At 26.5% G+C, this 24,098-nt stretch overlaps 1 protein-coding gene across 2 annotated transcripts; it reads right to left on the bottom strand.

The window, feature by feature from the left end:
- Positions 1–3,885: 3,885 nt before the first annotated feature.
- Positions 3,886–7,712, bottom strand: LOC8278089 (GATA transcription factor 8). 2 transcript variants are annotated; one of them, XM_048376024.1, is made up of 4 exons: positions 7,346–7,712; positions 6,732–6,822; positions 5,784–6,082; positions 3,886–5,191 (listed from the first exon to the last, which is right to left on the bottom strand). In XM_048376024.1, exons 3-4 carry the CDS (start codon positions 6,045–6,047, stop codon positions 4,376–4,378), a joined length of 1,080 nt encoding a protein of 359 aa, XP_048231981.1. In that variant the 5' UTR covers positions 6,048–6,082; positions 6,732–6,822; positions 7,346–7,712; the 3' UTR covers positions 3,886–4,375. The 2 variants fall into 2 exon arrangements, with proteins under 2 accessions (XP_048231981.1, XP_048231982.1); XM_048376025.1 differs by lacking the exon at positions 7,346–7,712 and adding an exon at positions 7,185–7,330.
- Between the last annotated feature and the right edge of the window lie 16,386 nt (positions 7,713–24,098).

Here is a 24,098-nt window from a genome sequence, read left to right as displayed (position 1 = left end):
TCCTTCTTCTTCTTCTTCTTCTTCTTCTTCCCCAAATTATGATATTACATAGTATTTGAAGATATAATAATGTAATTTCCTTATAAATATTTAGTTTTAATGTGAATAATTCCTTATTAAATTACAAACAAAATAATTTTATGATAGCACCATTGATTATAATGAAAAATACAATAGAATATGTTCTTCTTCCAAGTAATTTACAAATAATTGAGTAGTAATTATTCTTTAGAAAACATGAGGATTACGAATTAAATCATTTTGTATGTGGGTTTTATATATATGTTCTGAATAGTATTAGAAAAAGAAAAAAGAGACATTGTCGGATTTGGGAATTTATATAACATTTAGGTTTGGCATGCTTAAGCAGAAAATTCATATGTAAGAAAAAAAAAAGAAAAAAAGGGAAAAAAATTCCCCATGATTTTGATCATTTATTCAGGTAGGATATTTAAATTTTAACTGAATGATACATAATTTAAATTTTATAAATATCTCATCTAATGATAGAATTCAATATGCTGACTGGGAGTGGCCAAGAAAAATCCTAACAAAAATGATTTCAATTGGTAATTTTTGTCTCCTCTTTATGCTATCAATTATGGAATAAGGGACGCTGAATTGGGATCTTACTGGAAACCTTGTGGGTTATTTCAGTGAGCCCACTCAGTCATCTGGGCCATCTCATTCTGGCACTAGAGCCCCAAATCCAATCTTAAATTAATAAGTTGGTTTTTATTTATTTATTTAAAGTACAAAAATCAATTCCTCTTTCAGTAATTTTAGTTAAAGCTAACAATCTTTAAATGGTTTTATGTATTCTTTTTTTGTTATTATATAATGTTTCTATCATATGGGTCTTAAAGCAATGTTCAAATGTGAATTTATCTCTTATATTTCATAAAATTTGCAAGGAAAAATAACTATGTCATGATTTAAATTAATAACTATGTCTTAAAGCAATGTTCAAATGTGAATTTATTTAATTATTTATATAATTTTCTTTGGGCCCATGCTTAATGAGAAAGTCACCCCGCTATTTGTAAAAGAGCTTTGGGCTATTTGTGGGCTTTAGGTTGGTTCACGTCTACCTACCTGCCAACAACGCATCTTTATATTGGAGCCTTATATCTTGCACCCGGACTATACTGTAACGTGCTCCCTCCAGATACAATTACGTGCAATATTTGATGCGCACTTTTTTAATTTAAATTTATGTTGATTAAAAATCCGTGCTAAATATTTATTAATTTATATTAATTAAACATGTAATAAATTTTTTTTATTTAAACATTAAATTTTTATTTATTATTAATTTTATTTTATTAAAAAGATATTTGTACCATAATATAAATATTTATAAGATAACTTTAGTTTAATTTTTTTTTTTGTTACTAACTGTAAAACAATTTATGTTATGTCTGTGTTATATATGTCTATTTGATATATTAATGAATATGGTGTTCATTAATAAAGAATATCCATTAACAAAATAATAAATATTGCGTCTATAAATGATGAATTTATATCAATCACAAAATTATTTCAATATGCATCACAAAAATAATGAATCTAACTTTCGTAAAGAATCAACATTATTTTCATCTGAAAACAAATATTTCACGGTGATTCGAAAAAAATATATATACATATATAACTATTAAATTGACAATAATAAATTAATGCATGTGTAAATCATAAATGATGAACATCTTTCACTAAAATAATAAATATTTAAAAATTGATTGAATATAAAATAAACATTGTTATAATAAATTATGAATATTGATGTCCATTATAAAAATATAACACTTTTGATTATAGAATTATCAATTACATATTGATGAAATACATAAATTGTGAAATGTGCAAGAAATTAGTTTCATCCAATAGTATAAAATTTTAGTATATAAAGAGTTCCTAAAAGTTATACTATATTAGTTTTAGTAGATAATTTATTTTATTATTTGCTGAAAGTATATCGATTTTTAATTTTCTAGAGTATAATTAATTGAAAAATAAATAAAAATATTGTTACTAATTATGATAAATTTTGAAAATCAACATGAATCTAAAACCAATTTTTACATAAATTTTGATAGATTTTGGACTCTTCATATCTGTATTAAGAAGAAGCGTTTGTTTTTTTCTTTTAATGTTTTTTCTTAAAACACTTTTTTTTTAACTGCAAACACGTAAAGTAACTTTAATCCCGAATGAATTCAAGTTATACAACAAACTTCATTGAAAACTAAAAGTGATGTCATATAAATTAAATAAAACCCAAATTTCTTATTATGGTTTTTAAAACTTTAAATAATAATAATAGAAAAGACACAAAAAGTTATTCTAGTTTGCTTAGTTCTCAAACTACAAAATATAACCCTAAAGCTTATAGTATTAAGCATAAAACTCTAGGGTTTACATTGGATTTGTGAAGAACTAAAAAGTAGGTTGCTGAAGCTTTTTCAAGTTGGTGATTGAATAGACATAATTCAAGCTTAATGGTACATTGTCTTTTTTTATGTCTTTATCATAAAACTGTTTTAATTTTCCTTTTTCATTTTTTTTTTCTTTTCAATCAAACAGATTTGTATACAAAATGTTAATAATATCTAACGTAAAACATGTCTTTGAAAGAACGTCACACCTTATGATTAAAAGTTTAACCCAACTTTTTTTTTTTTTTTTAAATTTGTGAAAGTAAAACTTAAGAATGATTGATAATGTAATTGATTTGTTGTATCTACTCCATGTAATACTAATTATTATCAATAATTACATTCATTTGGTAGTGTTGGGTTAGATGGAGACCTGTTGCCAAATGCCTTCATAAGTCATAACAACCTTTGCTGTGCATGATTAACCCAACCCTAAGCAACCAAGCATGCTTCTCTATTTGGTTATTTTGAAACATTGAGTTTTGCCCTCATCCTTATAAAATTGCAACTTCTTTTTAGAGGAAAATAAATCTCATTCAACTTTTGGTAGAAAAATAATATAAAAAGATTATCTCATCAAAAAAATTTCGATATAAAACTCAGTTAGAAAAATCGTGTCAAAAATTTCGATGTAAAACTCAGTTAAAATACTCATATAAAAAAAAAAATGCAAAACCATCATCAATTATAAAAAGAGCGTTATCAAAAAATAAGATTAAAAATTTGTAATTTTTATTTAGATGGTACTACTAAATTATTTGAATTCCTTGAATAATTTGAATCAAACCAATCAATATGTTCTTGTTTGTTTCAAGAACTTTCTTTATATTTTTGTTCTTTTTTCTTTATATTTTTGTTTGATGTGTGAAGTAATGGCTTGTTTGGACCCTCTAAAGAAAGGTCTTTTTGGTGACAGCACATTACAGCTGCTCTTTTTTTTTTTTTTAATCTTTTGGCTTTGGTAGATGAATCTGCACCAAATCTTTGTTAATCCCCCTTTCTTTCATAATTTCATGATCTGGCATTGAGTAGTATGTTTCATCAAGTTGAAATGTTTCTAATGTTCTTCAATGTTTATTATTTTTAGAAACTTGCATCAGATTTTATTTGTAAAATAAAATAAAGGGTTTAATTCAAGTTGCATTCTTTTCCTAATAGAAAATTTTGGTTGAATAACTCCCTCTATCTACAGTGCTGATGGCTTTGCATTAGCTGTCAGAATTTTCTTTCAATCTTTTCCTCCACCTAAAAAGCATAAGCTACCAAATATAATCAGCAGGATTACAGGTAACTTACCAATTACTAAGATTAAGGCAATTCACCTAAGATTGAGATAGAATGTCCAACCCACCCTCTTTCTTTTTTTTTCCCTATGATGCTGAGCAGTGCTGTTAGCACTGATTAGAGCATTAAACAGAGACCCAAAAACAAAAAAACAAAAAAGTTGCAAATGAAGAATGTTATAGAAAGCAAGAACAGGGAATGGAAGAAAATTGTAGATGAGGCATTACAAGTTTTCAAAATCCATTACTCATCTCAGAATTTTCTACTAACAAATTGAACTGCAAAAAGAATACCCATCAAAGAGAAAGGGGAGGAAACAAAAAGAATGCAACAAAAAAGAAAAAAAATAAAAAAAGAAAGAGACAGACACAGAATCTCAATACCTAAATAACCTTAAGGACCTATCCCATGACTAAACACCTAAAACTTTCTTACTATCCTTAAAAAGCTCCATTTTATGCTCTAACCCTTTTTTCAGTTCCCTTACAATCTTTCTCTCTACTAGCTAAAAATATGGTCATCTATGGCTCTCTATTTCCCCCATTCCATCCCTGTACAGAAAGAAAAAACAATTAACAAAGCAATGAAATTAACAGTAACCAAATAGCATAAAGGGTGGGGACTCGGAATTCGGTTCTCCATTTCCTCCCTCACATGTAATCCATCGCAAGGTTGCTGTTATTTGGAATAAACTCCGGCGAGTTGGTCATTATTGTTGTTGCTCCAGGCATGACAAGCTTGTCGCCCACCTTGTTCCGCATCTCAAGAACTTTCTTATGGGAATTGGAGTGCAAGGATGGAACGAAGGTTGGACTTGCAGCAGGTCGGTATTCGGGGAAAAGCCGGCCTGACTTATAGCGAACACCACAAGCATTGCAAAGGGTTTTAGGCCCCATTGGACCTGCCCTCCATTGAGGTGTCTTTGTTATCTCGCAATGCATACATTTCCTGACCGCTTGTTGTTGCGGTGGTGGTGATGAATCATGGCTTGTCTCTGCAGAACCTAATGGAACAGTAAACTTGATCTTCTTCTTCTTCTTATGTTCCGGGACAACTTGCTTGTTAGGTAATTTGATCAAAAGGCGCGACTCAGCATAGTTTTCAGAATCCGAAGGTGCCTTAGGGACAACAAAAGGCTGGTGAGGTGTTTCGGTAGCTGAAGAGCTAGGCGAGATAAGCTGCATTGCTGGGCGGGGAGTGAAAGTGGCAGGGCGAGGACGTTTGCTACGAGCACGTCCACGCCTACCAGAGGCAATGATTTCCGGACTGCGAGGCACAGTTTTCTCTCCAGAGCAGGAGCTGCTGCTTTCTAGGACAGAAACTGGACTTGAGGTTTGAAATTGGTGATGATGGGATGAGTCCTTGTTAATGGAAGTGGACTCTTCTTTATTCATTGTAAGGCTTCCTCCAGAGAAGGAATCCTCAACAAAGTTTGATAACCATTCAAGCTGAACAATATCTTCATACTGCAATTACAAACAAAATTTCAATTAGAAGCTGATAATTTCAAAATTCAATTGCTAATAATGTACTCCATTGATTCAAAAATGTAACCAGTTTGGTACATAACATTGAATCACAATCAAGCTCAATCTCTATATATTTACCAAATTAATCAACCCACCAACACCCAATTGCAATAAAATCAGACTATTACAGCTCTACCCCCACCAAGACCAATAAAATCAGTAATAAAAATTATTCATATAATTATTCAATTTTGACTAACAACTTGCACATGAGAATAATTCACTTTTAAAGTTGATCACATGACAAAGCCACGTGACTTCCATAACTAAACCAATAATTATCTTAACATATAGTCCAAATCCACCTCATCGCCGACAATTCAAAAAAAAACAAAATAATAATAATAATAATAGTAAATTACCGGAGACCCCCTAGACCCCGCAAATTGACTAAAACACCCTTATCATTAAAAATCTTCAAAAAATTTTGAACTAAATAACGCGGACATGTTGTCAATCCCGATTAAGAATCCATATAAAAACAATGACGTCATGATCAAGAAATCCAACGGCTAAGATTAAAACTTACTGGAACGGACAACTCGGCGGAGAGATCAGAGGCGCTATTATTGTTGGTGTTACTAGAAAAAACCGAGTGGGAACCCGGAAGTGAATCGGACTGAGTCGACCAAATACTCGGAAACGAGTTGACGTTTCCGTTAACATTGACGGCGTTGGTGCAATCCGGAAGACAAGAGTCAATATCGTCCGTAGGGAAGTCGAGAAGGTCGTCAATGTGATCAAAGAAGCTGCCGCAATCTATTTCGTCGATGAAATTCGTTGGTCCAATCATGGTGATAATTCTTGTTTTTAACTACTAAGATTTTCCTGGAAATTTTTGACAAGAGAAAAAAAATGTGAGAAAATCAGAACGATTCTTTTTTGTTTTTCTTTTTCTATTTCGGTGTATTGGCCATGCAATGAGTGTAAATATTTAGAGGAATTCTTAATTCTTGAAAAAGAAAATATCAATTCAAAAATTCAAAAAATGCATTTGAACATACTGAAGTGAAATATAGTGTTTCTAGGAAGGGAGAAAAAAGAAGAAAGATTTCAAAAGAATCAGAATTCTTTTTCTTCTTTTCTCTGAATGAATGGAAAATTGGATTGTTAAAACTGTTACAAAATGTTAATGTGGTGCAACTAACTTTAGTGGATGAAGGCCAGCTGGCTACCAAAGTGATTGTTTATGTTTAAAGAAAGGTCAAAAAAGAGCAATAAGTGATATAATCCAGCTTTGCTTTTATATATGCTAAAGATGAAATGAACGGAAGAATTCTTCTTTTTTTTTTGGGTTGAGAAAATGCTAATTTGAAGTAATTGAAATTGAATGAGAAAATTAAGATAGAGATAATGGGGTTTCTAACAAAAAGCTGGTTCAAGAAAAACAGCATTTCTTTGAGTGAAGGAAAAAAAAGAAAAAAGAATTCATGGGGTTCGAGAAAGTTTTGAATTGAAACACAATTTTGAAGCATACCTTTTGATATTTTTCCAAGAAAATGTTGAAGGTGATTCCTCTGTTTTCAAGTTCCTAACACTGGAAACTTAGAAATTATACTTCCAAATTCCTGCAAAAAGAAAAGAAATTCAGTTATGAGAAATTCTTCTCCTCCATGAAAATTCTTCCAATGTGCTCCATTTATGTATGCAATGACAGGAGATTTTGATTTTCCTTATAAATCCTCTGTTTATTTGGTAACAAAACCAAGGGAAGTAAAAAGGAAAGCAGAATTATACCCCTGCTTTTGAAAACAAATAAAATATATATAGGGGTTTAAATTGTCACTTGCTCCTGCCCACTGTTTCTCAGTAAACAAACAACAAAAACCTCAAAAAACATTATTATGCAAATGGCCAACTCAATTGGTAAAAAGAAAAAAAAAATCCCCCCAGTTTTAGAAGAAAACCAAGAAATGCAGAGGTGCCAAACCTTAGCTCAAAAATCCCAACTCTTCTTTTCCCAAGAATGAAAAAGGGTCAAAGTTAGTGTTTTTTTCCTCATAAACCAATCTATTGTTGTTAATCCATCATAATTCAGTTGAGTCTAGAACTAAGAAAGCACAAGTCTAACATATAAAATGTAACTAGTACCTTTTGCTGAAGACAGAGAAGAAGTAGAAGTGAAGAGAATTAGAAGGGAGAGTAGAGTAGAGAGAGAGAGAGAGAGGGGGGTGTTTGAAATGAGGAAAAATAGAGAGGAGAGAAAGGAGAGGCTAAAAAGGAAAAGGAGGAGGGAAGTAGTAGCAGCAGCAGCAGCAAGTGAGTGAGTGAGTGATTGGGAGGGATTATGGTAGGTGAGCATCCTCCTTCACTGCTAGCTGTCTTTTTTTCTTTTCAACCAAACAAAAAAAATTAATATTTTATTTTATTTTATTTTATTTTTTGCTCTTGCTCCTCACCACCCTTCTTCTTCTCCTCCTCCTTCACTGTCTTGATGTTGAAGTCTTCTCTCTCCTCTCATTACCCCCCAACACGGGTCCCACACTCCTTCCTCCTCCTCCTCCTCCCTCCTCCACCGCTCTCTGATATTATTATTATTATTATTAGTTTTACGCTTTCACTGGTAAAATCCACTCTCTATAACCGGTGTCAAGAGATTGCAGTAAAAAAGATGAAAAAGTTCAGTCCAGCCGGTAATGGGGGATTCTTTCCTTTTAAGGTCTGAAATATCGAAAGAATGTTAAAAGTTTATGTACTGACAAATTATTATATCAACTTTGATTTATTATGTTATTAAAACATTTATTAATAAATATTTTATTATGTTATTAAAAGATTTATCACATTATTATTTTATTTTTTTATATAGTTTTGTTTTTAAAAGGTAATTGCTTTGTTTTAAATGTTTTATTAATTTTAGTAATAAGACTGATATATAAAAATAGTGAATTTTTGTGAGATTGCAATACTTGTATATGTTTATTGAATAAAATTATAGGATAAAAATTAAATTGTATAAAATATTTTGATACGTAATTTTATATGAAATTATATATTAAAATATTTTTATATAAAATTTTTAAAAAAATTTATGAAATTAATTTAAAATATTATAATTTTTATTTAATAAATATATAAAAAATTAAAAAATTACGGTAAATTATCATATTTTAAAATTTATTTTTAAAAATAGAATTAAATATTATTATTTTATTAAATGAGTTTCTTGATATAATGAATTATAAAATATATATATAATATCTTAAATAATAATTTATAGATTTTATATGAAATTAAAATGAATAAATTATAAAATATACGAGACAAAAATAAGATAAATAAATAAAATTGAAAGCAAATTCTTTTATTATATAGAATGTATTTGGCCTTATTAATATAGAAGTCATTTTATTTTATTTTTACTTTTATAATTTTAAAAATAACTATTAAAAAATGCTATAAAATAATGAAAGTATATATGTGTATTTACTTTTATGAGACTTTTTGATGTGTATATTTAATTTTTGATAAAAAAAATTTATTTTAATATGTGTATTTACTTGTAACATATGACATTTAAATTTTTTATAATTTTATAATTTTTCTATTAATTTATTAATTCATAAGTTATATTCCTAATTCAATATAATTCTAAATTTTTAATCTCAAAAATAACATTATTAATTATATTTTAATATTATATTAACTAATAAATAATTTTCTAACTTAATAATAATACTAATTATATCATAAAAAATAATATATTTAATTATATTTTTAATATTATATTAACTATTAAATTATTTTTTGATTAAATAATTAATCTTAATTTTAAAAAATAATATTTTTTATAATATTTTTAATATTATATTTAATCAATTAATTTTTTAATATATATTTAATTTTTAGTTTTAAAAAATAATAATATCAATTAAATAGATATATTAATATACTTAATATTAAAATTAATTAATAAATAAATTTTAAGATAAATTTATATTATTGTATTTATAAGATTTAAAAATTTAAAAAAGTAAGAATATTTAAAAATAATATTTAAGATGTTTTATAAATTAATATAAATATTAAAAATTTACTTAAATTATATCTATTAATTTAATTTTATAATTAAAATAATAATAATAATAATATGATACGCCTAAATAAATAATTAATAATAGTATATATTTAAGATAGTTTGCAATTATTGGGTGCTTTAAATTAAAAAGTTATTTTTTATTTTATTTTAATATTTTTGCTTTGCAATGATCAGTATTGGTTCCTGGGTCTCGATATGAAGGGACTCATTCTGTTCATAAGTACAGAAAACAAAGAAAAGAGATGAGTCTGAGTCTGTTCTGTTTCTGTTTCTGGTATTTTGTCAGCTTTTAACCGCCGGTTGTTGTTTTTTTTTTTAATCTTTACCTTTAACTTCAGAAGTCAGACATACATAGCTAAGGTTATTTCTCATTCTCTTGAAAAATGTGATCTCCACCACATTTTTAATTTCACTAGGCACCCATCTACTCGATTAAATAAGACTTTTTCTTCTATAATATGCATTTATATATATATTTTATATTTTAATATTAAATAATTAAAATATATATTTTATTATTTAAAATTAATAAATATATCTTAATTTAATTTATATATATATATATATATATTAAATTTAAATAAAAAAATTAACTAATAATTAGCGCATTGATTAAAGAAAGAAAAATATATGGCTTAACTTACTATAGAAATGTTAATCATATTTTTGAAATAGATTTTCTCTAATTTGCTTGTTTACATTTTCAACTAGCAGTAGCTAATTGCCGTAGGTGGGCAACAATCTCTGCTCAATTATTTAGCTTAAATTAGCAATTTAATAACTTTTTCTTTTCCTTAATATCTCAAACTTGCCTACTTCTTCAATTTCAACAGATAAAATATTATAAAATAAAAAATTAACACTCTCTTTTGTCATGATTAAATACGCGATGCCTTTAATTTTTCTTTTGGATTCGGGTTTTAATTTTTAAAATAATATCATAAAAACTAAATAGTTACGTTATATAAGAAATCAGAACTCAAATGACACTAGTAGTGGAAAGAAAATGTTAAAATTTAGGCAGGAAAACCAGAAAATTGATATATAATTAATTCAAAGGGCAGCTGTAATTGTAATTGTATATGTAGGAATTAGGGTTGAGTGGTGGTGAGGTAGGGTTTCGGCCGTAAGTCATGCACTTGATAGTGGCACACCAATTGTGGAATTGGAACCACAAGTAGCACATATTTCTATTTTTCAAAAAATGTGTTGCTTGCTTCCTTCCTCTCTATTTTGGAGTAAATCAAATGGGAAGGAAAGAAAAATGTGCCACCCTATCTATCAAACCAAATATCTCACGTATCTTTTTTACATTATTTTTCCCTTTCTTTAAACAATTATTATCATAATTTAAAAAAGAAAAATCAATTAGGATTTTATAAAGATGCATATTTCAATTTGAGCAACGTTTCAAATTCGAATATTATTTTTTTTCATTTATAACTCAAAAAAAATATTAAACAAAATATATTGTATTTCATAATTATGTGTTTTCTTAATTAATGGGTAGACAATACAGCATTGAAAATAAAGAAAGATAAAGACAATATACAAATGATAAATATATAATTTAAATTTAAAAAAAAAAGAATTTGATTTATAGACTATACTCAAACACTGTTGTATTATATATTAGACCATAAAGAAAATAGAAATGCAATTAAGATACTTTTATATCCTAAAATAAGCAAAATAGCCTTTAGAAATAAAATAGTTTGGTAGGATTTCAATATGAGACTTTTGATGATATAATAGGGAAATTCAAAATTCATAACCAAAGAACTAACTCCTAGTCCAAAAACAATACAATCTTGATTCTAGCTTCTTTGTAAAATTATATATTTCTGGTCCAATTTGGTTAAAAAGTATTTCCTTGCATCAACCTTAGCTTGCTATTTTGGAAGTTTTCTTCCCATCAATATTTCTGGACTTTATGCAGGGAAATTTGTTACCTGTCAATGAACTGGAAATTCTATCTACTTTGCAATTTTATCCTCAATCTTCTAAACCCAATAAAGCAAAAAAAAAAAAAAAAAAAGGAAGGGAGAAATTCTTTGGGGACATGGCAATGGCCTGTGTGGAAAGCAATATCAATAGTGGGGTACAAATGTCCTCAAAATGGTAAAGGCTTTACAACCTAAGGGAGGTATTAAGTTATAGGATCTAAAATGATAAATTATTATTTTAAGTGATTATCAAAAAAATTTATTAAAAGAAAAAGGTTAGAGAAAGTTAATAAAAGTGACTGCACAACAGAAACTTAGTTTTATTTTGGGCCTAAACTAAATAAAAAGAAATGATGGGCTTCAGTCTCCTTTCACTCTCTTTTAACTGACTTGAAATGTACTCTTTGTCTTCTGCATCAATCCCTTTAAAAATACTCTGTTTTTTCTTTGGCCTTCAAAGTATTAAAAAGGTAATTGAAACATGGAAAGGGAATTGTGCCCTCATGCACTTTTCTTTTCTAACTAACTTGGGTTGCACTCTTTGAAATCTCTTCCTTCTAAAACACTTCTCTCTGCTGCCTTGGAGAATATAAAATAGTTTTGGTGAAAAACCAACCAATTCTTTTAAGATAGTGAAGGGAAGAGGGGGTTAGGCTCCATGCACTATTAAAAATGGGCACTGAGTCCATTTTAGAAGTGAAAACAATGGGTGATGACTTCTTGTATATTCTTCATTCAAAGTAGATAAACATACTTACATATAATCATTATGGTAATAGGGAGGCCAATTTGACAAATATATATCATAACATGAGGATCACTATGAAATCACTTTAATTTTGATAATTATAATTGTCACTAATATCAAAAAGTAACATATAATTTTTTTTTTAACACAATAGTATATATTCATTGGTATAAAAAATTGATTAAGGGTTAAAAGTGCACATGCAATGTATAAACAATAATTCACAATACCATTACATCAAAATATTTTTGTGTTTAGATTAATACAAGTCCTTTTTTCTTGTGTTTTAGTACTTTTGGTACTTTTCTAATTATAATTAACCCATATTTATAAAAAATGGAAATAAGAAGCTGTTTTTGTAGGTGAGATTAAGTGGTACAAGTACATTTCATGTACTATTCTTTCACATAGGATTGACGTATAAAAATTACGAATGGGATTTGGCAATTCATTTCTTCTTCAAAGAGAAGAGGGAAAAGGGGTGTAGTTGTGCCCATCAAACCTCCTTTGTAACCATTACAAAAGGTGGCAAGGATAAGTATGCATAAAAATATGTTAACTTGTCACTATTTTATGCATACAACATAATTAAATTCCATTAAAAAAAATTAAAAAAAAACCTTAGTTTAAAATAAAGAAAAAGATGACTTATACATGATATTTACATATGCATATGGACAATAGGCAACACTCAATAAAATGATAATATTTTCTTTGAAAAAAAAATAAAAATAAATTAGAGAGCATATATATAAACAAATAAAATAATCAAAGTAAATGGGCACCGACGAGCTACAAAAGGCTAGTAATACAAGCAATGTTGACACTCTCAATTGTCTATTTTGGGATTTTTTTATTTTATTTTTTTTGCAATTGCAGTTCAACCTGAACCCATTACCAAATCGTACATCTTTGAATCAAGAACATGCATGTCTCAAAATTGCACCATCAATCTTGTCCTTGTCGAAAATCTCTTCTGTGTCTCAATATATAAAATTTATATTATATATCCATCCCTCCAAATAATACCCTAAAAATAAAACAAAAAGAGAAAGAAAACTAATTCCCATACATGTGTCGGTAAGGGGAATAATAATAATAATAATAATAATAATAATAATAATAATAATGGAAAAGAAATTGTGGGTATGTACATATAACCTTATAGAAAAAGGGCACATGGGGTTGTGCCCTCATGGGGCAAGCATGCATTTATTTGAAAATATTGCAAGAATGAATATGCATTAATAAAATTTATCAATGCATATATATATAATATTAATACATGTTTGTGGGTTAATTAATTATGCTTAGCAAAATTCAAGTCTTCATTGTGATTTTGCAGCTTTGATTAAAGACAAATCCCCTTAGACATGGAATACAACATCTTGACTGTTAAACATATGTTAATTAGCATAATTTATGCATGTTGGAGATATTTTTAATCATTATTAGGGTTTCATCTACGATTTGAGTTTCTGAATAGGATAATTCTCTATTTTCTGATGTAATATTATTATAATTGAGAAATATAAATGGTATTATTAATTTAATATTTAGATATATTTTACTTATCCTTTAAATTTAACGGATATTGATATTATATTTTAAAAATTTAAAAATTTATCTCACAGTTTAAATTTTTCAGTGAAATTTATGATAATTTAATTATTAATTTATTTTATTTGATGAACATATGGAAATTAGAATTGGAATAATCCTGGTTGGCTATTTTGATTAATTAGTTTAAAAAAAGAAATTAAATTCTCCTATAGTTGGTCATTCACTGTCATTCAATTTTAATTTCCATCTTTGTGTTTACATGTTGGTTGTCACGTACACATGGGGGTTTGATGGAGGAAAGGACATCACAACCTTCCTAAAATAATTACCATCACTAAATTACCCCCTAATAAACCATCGGTCATCTAATAGTGCAAAAGGGTACAATGGTAAACTGAGAACGTCAAGGGAATAGTCGGTGACGTGGCAGTACCCGGCGGGATAAGCGGAGGGCAGCAGAGGGATAAGGAGTGGCACATGCAACGTGCGTGCATGAAAGTGAGGCATGTTCAAAGTGGGACCTACCTTTTGCTTGCACGTTGAAAAGAGTTACTTGAAGACATAGACGCTGATCGAACGTGGAGGAATACAATTAGATTATATTCTAATCGTACCGTGTTACCGTGGAGCCCACACAGCGAATCATAACCTGCTCAACTCCAGCTCATGTGCTTCAAGATAGAGCTACTGTTAGCTTATTAGTGCAGTTGCTAAGTGTGATTTTTCTACATTTTCCGCGTTCAAGTTCCTTTTTTTCTTTTTCTTTTTGTCTATTCTTAATTATAATTTAGTTTTTAATTATTAATTTTCTAAATAGTATTGAATATTATCATTTGCTAATTTTCATATTTTTTATTTAAAATATAATACTAAAATTGATAAAAATATTTGAAAAATATCAATAAAAATCAATCATATAATTAAAAAAACTATGTCTATAATCTACATGTGAAATAAAAAATAAATTAGATATCTTTTTCATTAAAAATTTTAAAATTTATAAATTTAATTAGAATTTATAGTTTTAAATTAAAATTTTTGTCATTGAGATCAAATATAAAAGTAATAAATTATTATTTAAATTATAATTCATTAGAAATAATATTAGAATAAAGAATAATATACAATAATTCATTATTTTTTCAAATAGTAGATCTTAAAATCTCCTAAAATAAAAATTATAATTTTAGAAAATATAAAATTCTAAAAAATGATAAATATTTCAAGATTTACAAATCTAATACTACCTTTTATTTATTAAATAATAGATTTTAAGTAAAATCATAAATTTTATTAAAAAAGTCTTATTTAAAATTCTTCCGTCCAAACTATCTTATATTCTTTCCGGACCAAAAGAAATGTTACTTATGTGTTAAGTTAATTAATTAGATTAGATTAACTAACTGTTAACTACTTTAAGACAATCAGATTCTCACTGTCACGTGACAGTGTATAGGGATTTGTGCCAAATTGTTTATGTTTACTTTTGTTCGATTGGGTCTAATGATTGAGTGCCACGTTGTCATTGCTGACTTTTGTGAGACGTAAGTATCTTTCAATGAATTGTTTTATTATAGCTCTTCTGGTCAAATATGCTACCAAGCAACTTTGCAGGCCCATTTCATTATTATTATTTTTCTTTTTTCTTTTTTGCTGTTTCATTAGAGATAATTTTTCATTATGCAGAAATATTAGAGTTTGATGATTTAAAGTGTTGTTTATTGGACCAAATTTTAAATTATATAAGAATTTAAAGTGGGATCCAATTTTTGAGATTTTATTATTTTTACATTATTAAGATGAATAAAGATTTTAAATATGACAAAAATATATTTAAATATGTATACTAGAAAAGTTTTAGAAGTTTTCAGTTTTAGATATGTGATAAATATAGTATTATTCAAAATATTTTAAGAAAAAGGTCTAAAGTTATATACCTAAATTGAAAGTTTTAAATGATTAATATTTGAAAAAAGTATAAAATACATGTATTATGGTTTTACATTTTTGCACTTAAGGGAATGTGGTTTTTTCGTGATAAAAAAATATTCTATAATTTAATTTTTCTTACATTTTTACTATTTTCAAAACTAATATCTTTAGATTTTTATAATTTAATATTAGTGTATAATATTCATTTTCAATAATAAAATCACTCATTAAATTATTTAGCATATAACTAACTATATTGAATTCATGTTTAATGAAATCAATATATATTTTTAAATTTTATTAGAAATAAAATAAAATAAAAATATTTTTAGGAGTATTATGATCTTTAATTTGATGGTAAGTTATCTATAAAATAATTTAATTTCTATAAATAAAATATTATATTAATATTAAATTATAAAAATCTAAAGATAATAATTAATAAGATAGTAAAACTGTAAAAAAATTAAATCACAAAGTATTTCTTTATCATAAAAAAAGAAATCGTCCTTTAGATATAAAAGCGTCTAACCACAAGGTATGTTTTTATACTTTTTTCTTAATATTTTAAGTAGATAAAATATAAAATAATATAGAGTCATTCTCTATAAAAAATTTAATTGATATCTAAATTACATAAAATTTATTTTTTAATATTTATATATATTTTTGACATATAAAATTTAAATTGATAGGTAATTTATTATTTTTATATTAATTTATTTATCAATGAATTAATTTTTTAATTATTTTTAATATTAAAAATACTATTTTAATTATATTTAAATATTATACTAATTAAATAATTTATAATTATTAAATAATTTTAATTTTAAGAAATATACATGTTATTAATAAGTTAAAATATAGATTATTTTCACGTATAATTATCTTTATATATTAAAATCTAACTTTTATGCAATAACAATAATAATAATGCACAAATAACATGTTAAACTATTGAGTAGATGAAAATCTAGGGACATGGAATAGACCTATAAGAAAGGGTAATTATATTTTTAATGTCTAAATTCCTCAAGAAATAACAATCGAATAGTTAAATTTTAAAACTAATAATTGAGTTCGTAATTTGTAAAAAGAATAATAAAAAAAAAATTAGCAAGTAATTATTAAACTCCTTTAAATTCATATACATATATATAAGTAAAAATTATTAACACGTAAAAGACTAAAATGAATTCATTAGTGGTATATAGCATTAGGATAAATTTTATTTTATATAACTCATTTTTCTAATATTTATTAATTCTTAATTTAGTAGTTTTAATCCTTAATTCTAATTCATAAGTTTTAATATTTATTGTGCTATAAAATTGTAACAATTTAGCAAAAATATGTTTGTATATAAGGAATAAATTTATTATTTTATTATTTTTACAATAAATTTTTATTATATGTTTTTATTTCTTATTTTGTTTAATATAAAAAATTCATGTCGACATTTATAAAATGACTGCTAAAAATATGATTTTATTATTTTTATAGATTATTATATTTAATTATTAATTTTAAAATTAATATTATTTTTAATAATTTTAAACATTAAAAATATAATTATCTCTAATAAAAATAGTAGAAAAAGAAGGGATGACAGGGAAGAGAGTTAGTGGGGACAACATAAGGCACAGCCGTACAAACTACAAAACACAGAGTGGGGACAATGAGATCTGTGAGGCTGAGCGAGAGGACTGGAGTTGGACTCCAGCACAAATAAATATATTTAATTATATAAATTATATTATATAATTTTTTTAACATTTATATTAGTGAGAAATATATAAAATAAATTTATTTACCTAAAATAATATTAATTTATAGTCTATAATTAAAAATAAATTTATAATAATAAAGTATTATTAATAATATTATAATAAAATTATATATATGTATATATATAATGTATTATTACTGTTAAAGTGAACACAAATTAAGCAATCTTTTGTCGCCAAAAAAGCTCAACAAGGCCGCCTCCTGTGTGGTTGCGAGCTGTAGTTTCTTATTCGCCTTATTTCCGCGTTTTGGTATTATATAAACGCGTATTCTACGCCAAATCTAAGTCTACAAGTATATGGCTACACCCACAACTTTTTGTTTTTATTTTTTCTTTTCTTTTTCACAACTTTAATAAAGAATTAAAATTTTGTGAAGAGCCATTAAATTATATTTAGACAGTTTTTCATTTTAATTTAAAATTCTTCTTTATTTCTTTGCGTTTCTTTAACTCGATTTACCTAACGTAAAATTAAAATATACAACAGTAACTAGTAAAAGATTTCAATCTTTTCTTTTTGCCAATGAAGCTTTTACAGCATCAGGGTTCTTGATTTCTTGTGAGATCACGAATAAGGTTAAGCAAACAAACTGGCTATACTAATGCTTGAATTGAAATTGATTAATATTAAATTAAATTTTCTAATTAACCAGATTAATAGTTTAAGGTTGTAATTTAAAAATTTAAATCTTTAGTTGATTTTGAATTTTAATTCTAAGAAAATTTTAACCAACCAAGATAATATATCTTATATACTTTTACATATTTATTATCTAAATAATATATCGTAATCGATTATACAGTTTTTAAACATCCATTAACCGTTATCCGATTAGTTATTTAGAAAAAATCTTAAGTATAGTTTAGTTTACTACATCATTCTTAGTAAGAAAAAAAATTAATTGTATTATTTATTAAGTGTTATATTTAGATTGTTTAGCTTTTAATTACAGATGATTAGTGGAAAAATAAAGCAATATATAAAAACGTAATATTCTATAAATAATAATATATATAATTATATAATTAATTTTATCTATGAATAACTTAATAAATTAAATCTATCTAAGAATTTTTTTTATCATTTTTATAATTTTTCCATTGACCAAAATTAGTGATTAGTTGACTAATTTCTCAGTTAACCGTTTCTTACAACCAATTTGTTATTTAATTAGTTAAAAATTAAATTAGATGATCGATTTACTATAAGTTTATAGTTTGATTTAGGACTGTAAATAAACCAAACGTCTCGCGAGCTATTCGGAGTTCGGATCGATAAAAAACTCGTTCGAGATCGTTCGTTAATTTAAACGAGCCGATTTTGAGCTTGATAATTTTATCGAGCCGAGCTCGAGCTTGACAAAATTTGGTTCGTTAGCTCGCGAACCTGCTCTCGAACAGGTTGGCGAACAGGCTCGTGAGCTCGAATTCGAGCTCAATTCATTTATAAAGCTCGCAAACCCATTCATAATCTTGCTCGTCTGTAAAGTTCGTGAACATGATCGTTTATAAATTCGACAAGTAGACTCGTGAGCAAGATCGTTTATAGGCTCAGGTTCAAATTCAAAATAATAATACTAATAATAATGATAATAATATAATTACAATATTTAAATGTAGCTATAGTAAGAATTACAACAAAAATAATAGATAATAATCAAATACATTCTATAACAATTTAATAAAATGAGTATTTTCTAAATTAGATAAAATAAAGCTAACTCATTAATATAATTTTTATTTTACTTATGAATTATTGTGTATTATAATTTTTAATTACATTTTTATAACAATAAAAACATTCTAAATGCACCCTCTAATTATACTAATTTAATAAAAAAAATTTATTATTAAAATCTTAATTAGTATATAATAGGTCAAGACTAAACAAGCATTCAAAGAAGAAAATTAAACTTTGTGTCTAAATGAATATAGCCAGTGGTACTGCCATTATTGAGAAATCTTATATATCTTAACCTTAAGACAAAGTATTTTCTTTTCGATCTCATGCTCTTCACTTCTTAGATATCTCGTATTTATCTAATTCGAATCTTGGAGTTAATAGAGTGAAGTGTGGGTGTTGAATCATTACGGTTTCTTTGAAAAAATCTTAATTTAATTAAAACTTTAGATTAAATTTATATTTATATTTATACATGGTAATCAAATTGAAAATTAAGCTAAAATAAATTAATACTGTAATTTACATAAGTTAATATATTATTATAAAAATTTTTTAGCTACTTTATTATATCACATTTTGACTATTTTATATTTTAAAATTTATTTTAAATTTTATAAATAGTATTCATTGAAAGGTGAGTGCTACTAGAAAATAAAATAGTCGGACTGGTTTATATATATTTTTAAATTAACACAGACTTGTGATATTTTTAGTATGGTGTTCTTGCAATTTTTATGCACCGATGGTATTTACTTTCATTATTTATGTTGTTTTAATAATAAGTATTTTTGCATATTTTGCTATATTTTTAGAAGTTGATTTTGATTATTTTTATTACAAATTTAAGTTTTTTTTATTCTTTTTGCTAAATTTGATACTTTCATAATTTATTGCTATATTTTTAGATATTGAAATTGATTAATTTAACTATTAAAAAATACTTAACGAGCCCGAACTCAAATTATGTTTAACGAGCTCGAACTCGAGCTTTTTCATTATACAACCACTTAATGAATCAAATTTGAACCAAGCTCGAACTATTTGTCGAACCGAGCTAGAACTATTTGCAAGGCTAATTATTTTCAAACGAGCCGAGCTCGAGCTCGAGCTCCATTATAAAAGCTCAAACCAAGTTCGAGCTGAGCTCAAATCTCTCTCTGAATTAAACAAAGAAAATCTAAACTTGTTTACGAGCTCCATTATAAAAGCTCAAACCAAGCTCGAGCTGAGCTCAAATCTCTCTCTGAATTAAACAAAGAAAATCTAAACTTGTTTATATTCGGCTCAACTCGGTTCGATTATAGCCCTAATTCGGTTAATCAAACAATGTTTCCCCATCGAATACAAAATAAATACGATAGTACTCATATCCTATAGAGTTCGTACTTAAATGATATACCCATTCACCACATTCCATCTTTTTAACTGTTTTAAATAACTATTAGTATTATTTTCGTCATACTCAATATTATTTTTCATAAACTATAATTTTTATTTTATTATAATACTTCTTTAGTAATAGGAGATATTCATCTTTTGTATAATCGTTATAGAAAATAAAAAATACCAAATACGAAGGAGATCATTGAAAGCTAAAACTTTTCATTCTCGAGAGTGAACAAACTCTTGCAACTTATGCTATACCTTTAAGTATCTTATTAGTTTCTCATTAGGGTTGAAATTCATTGTTTCCCAGTTGAAGACGCCTTAGTAACACTGTAAAACTGTTTTCCATGCATGGTGCAGTTGCCATAAACGACACCGCCTCATCCTTTCTTTTTTTTTTTTTTTTTTTTGTCTTTTCATATATGTGTCCATGATCATAGTCGGACAAACAGTGTTCAAAATTTAAAGGTTAAGGTAATATAATCACTGTGTTCAATCGAGAATTTTGTTTATTTTTGTTTTGTTTTGCATGTACTGTGATTTGGACCATACCTAATCTAAACTTCATTTCATTTTAGTCTAGATTCCTGAGTTCATAGAATCCTAATCCATGACCTGATTACTATCCGTATTTGTTTTTCATAGCTCAAGAGTTAGGGTAATTGAACGGTCATTAATAATTATTAACATATGAAAGTGGCGAAAACAGTTGTTAAAAAATAATTTGAAATAATAAAACGAGAGTTGTACGAAGCAGTTGAGAAAACTTACGAAAGATGAACACATTATTAAGAAGTGAAGAGTAAATTAAAAAAATTAAATAGAGAAGTGGAGTATTAAAATTATTTATAAATTATGGATTTTTAAAATAGTAGAATTTATCCAGAAACAAACTGATTTTTGACTTACTAATTTCTTTTTAATAAAAGAAATTAGCTTATAATATTATATTTTTTATTGTAAAGTTTCAAAAATTATTACTAAAATATTTTTTAAAATAAATTTATTTTAATATTTAAAATAATTTAATAAAATTATAAAAATATAGAATTTAGAATTTAACTGATAATTACAATTTTTACTTTTCACCCATCCGAGTAAGAGGAAGAAAAATAAATAAATAATAAAATATTATCTTTTTTGCTTTTAAAATAAAATCCCAAACATTATTGAAGTGAAGTGAATGTAACAAAGGCCGCCGGTGGAATTACGGTGGCGCCGATCCCGTTCGGAAGGAGCATTAATTAAGGATATGTTTGAGTTGAGGTACAAATTGCGAAGTGGGAACAGTGTTCAATCCACTTGGGTATGCGACGCAAATCACGTGCACAACATTATCATATCAAAGTACCTCTCAACTACGGAAGCCAACAAGTGGGCCCACACCCAATTTAACCAATAAATCAAACCCTACCCTTTGTTTTTCTAAAAATTATTCCTGAGACCTCAGACACCATATTCCTTCCCCTCTTTTCTCTTTTGACACACAAATCCCAAAGTACCCATTTAGATTTTCTTCTTTTAGTGGCTTACATTAATTAAACCTTTTTTCTCTTAAATTATAAAGTACTGGAATTACCGGGAATGAATCTGGCGTGTCGGTGCCGACACCAGCCCCTCACCGACAGTTTAACCGGGTGTAAGAGGTGATTACGCCTCATCTTCGAAGCGTTTACCGGTTACGGCAGGTGATTACTTGCCAGAATTGAGTAAAAATGTTATGACAGAATTTAACGCGTCGGTGGCGTGTAATATTGACTTCGTTTCCTGTGAAGTTCCGTTCCTTTAACGGTTTTCCGTTTCTTCCCCGGGATTTCCACCGTTGACATGTGTTATTTACTTATTTTACTATTCTATATTACAAATTAAATGAAAAATATTTTGGTCCTCTCTAATTATTCGTCTCAAATTATAATATGCTCTTTTAATTATCAATTTAATAAATAATTATCACATACATTTTATATTAATAAGCATAAATATTGTCACAATATAATTTTATATTTTAACTGTTATAAAAATTTAGTAAAAATATGTTTAGCGAAATAGTAAAAGATCTATAATATTAACTAAAATAATTTATATCTTTTAATTTGTAATTTATATAAAAATAAAAACACGACAATTCAAAAAAAAAATATATTAATAAACTACAAATAAATATAACGTGATCTTAATTATGAATCTATTATTTCCAGCGAAAATTTCATTTTAGTATTATATAGATGCATTTGGTTAACAAACCATAATTGAACCGATGGTATGCAATGCTTAATGTATAACAAAATCATATTGGTATATGATCAACATTCTATTTGACCCAATAAAATTATAAGCAAATAATTTGTTCGAATTAATACTAACGTATAAGATCAATTCTGTATCAAATTATAGTGACAATTAATTCTTAATCAATGAAATTTAAAACGAATTAACATTTGATTTTTTTAAGAAATCAAGATTGTATTAGTAGTCATAGCCAATAATACAATGTAAAAAGAAAGAAAGAAAAGAATACAATTTGCAATGAAATTCAAAACTACAGAAGCTTCTTCTATCAATTGATAACAACAACACTGCAAAAAGTGACAGGAAAAGAAAAATAATACTACAAAAAATTCAAAATTTGAATGGCTTTTGTTTGCTGAAACACAAAGATCCAATAAAATTATGCATTTTTTGTATTACTATATATATTAGACGTAATATATATTTATAGAATATTATGGAAAAAGAAAACATCATATTCGGTAGGAACTTAAGACATTTATGCTGCCATGCAATGGATGCGCTGGATTGCACGGGATAATAGAGAACAGCATGTGATAGCGACACGTGCTTCTCCCTTATTTAAACACCAACTATAAAATAATATTCTCCTATTTTTCTTTTTTTTTTTTAATTTATTAAAAGCTCTATAGCCAAATTGCATATTTTTCGCTATGAGATTTATTAATTTTTATTAATATTGAATATAAAAAAATCAAATTGAAATCTACGTAAATATCATTATATTAACACTTTAAAGTATTATTTTGCAACAACTCTTTATAATTCAATATTAATGGCATTTTACTGGATTTACTCTAATTTTTTAAATATTTATTAATATTAAATAATCATATTATTAATATAACTAATCACCCGTTATAAGCGCCGGGAACGAGGACACTGAAAGCGATGGTTTCATGTGAGATTTTTTATTTTTTCTTTATTTTATTTAATTTTTTATTTCTTAAAACATAAGACATGATTGAATAAATAGATAACTAATAGGAGTCATATAAATAAAGTTGAAAATATAAACAAAGAAATAATATATCCATTGAAATGTAAGCCACGTGCCACATGGGTGCCTCAATCAGGAGACGCAACGTGGGGACGACAGCACTGTTTGGTTCAATATTTTTCTTAGGCCCAATATTTTGGAGGGTAGAGGTAAATGACAATTGAGGACAACGGTTGATGGGACATTGGGGGAGGTTTGTGTAGGCATTTTGGGGTAAAAGTGAAAATAAATAAAAATCATAAAAAAAAGGATAATGTTTTGGGTCTCCTATTCAAGGGCCTTATGGTAGTGAAAGAGAGTGGCATCCCACCCCCTTATTTAAACCTTTTTTTTTTTGTTTTGTTTTTTGGGAGACAAATTTAATGGTATAAACTAAAAGTATATTTATTTCATGAAATTGACATTAAGGCTCCCCCCAATAATTTTTATGGCTTTTATTGTCCTTATTTTATTGGACCTTCTTTG

Source organism: Ricinus communis, chromosome 6, assembly GCF_019578655.1.
Source record: "Ricinus communis isolate WT05 ecotype wild-type chromosome 6, ASM1957865v1, whole genome shotgun sequence".
NCBI lineage: Eukaryota > Viridiplantae > Streptophyta > Magnoliopsida > Malpighiales > Euphorbiaceae > Ricinus > Ricinus communis.
Note: the sequence above shows the minus strand (reverse complement) of the source record. Positions and strands in the feature narration are given on the sequence as shown.

Excerpts from the sequence above, each read along its gene's own strand:
- LOC8278089 (XM_048376024.1), bottom strand. The coding sequence starts at position 6,047 with ATGATTGGACCAACGAATTTCATCGACGAAATAGATTGCGGCAGCTTC. Across the intron at positions 5,192-5,783 it reads CCGCCGAGTTGTCCGTTCCA|TATGAAGATATTGTTCAGCT; the intron begins GTAAGTTTTAAT and ends TTGTAATTGCAG.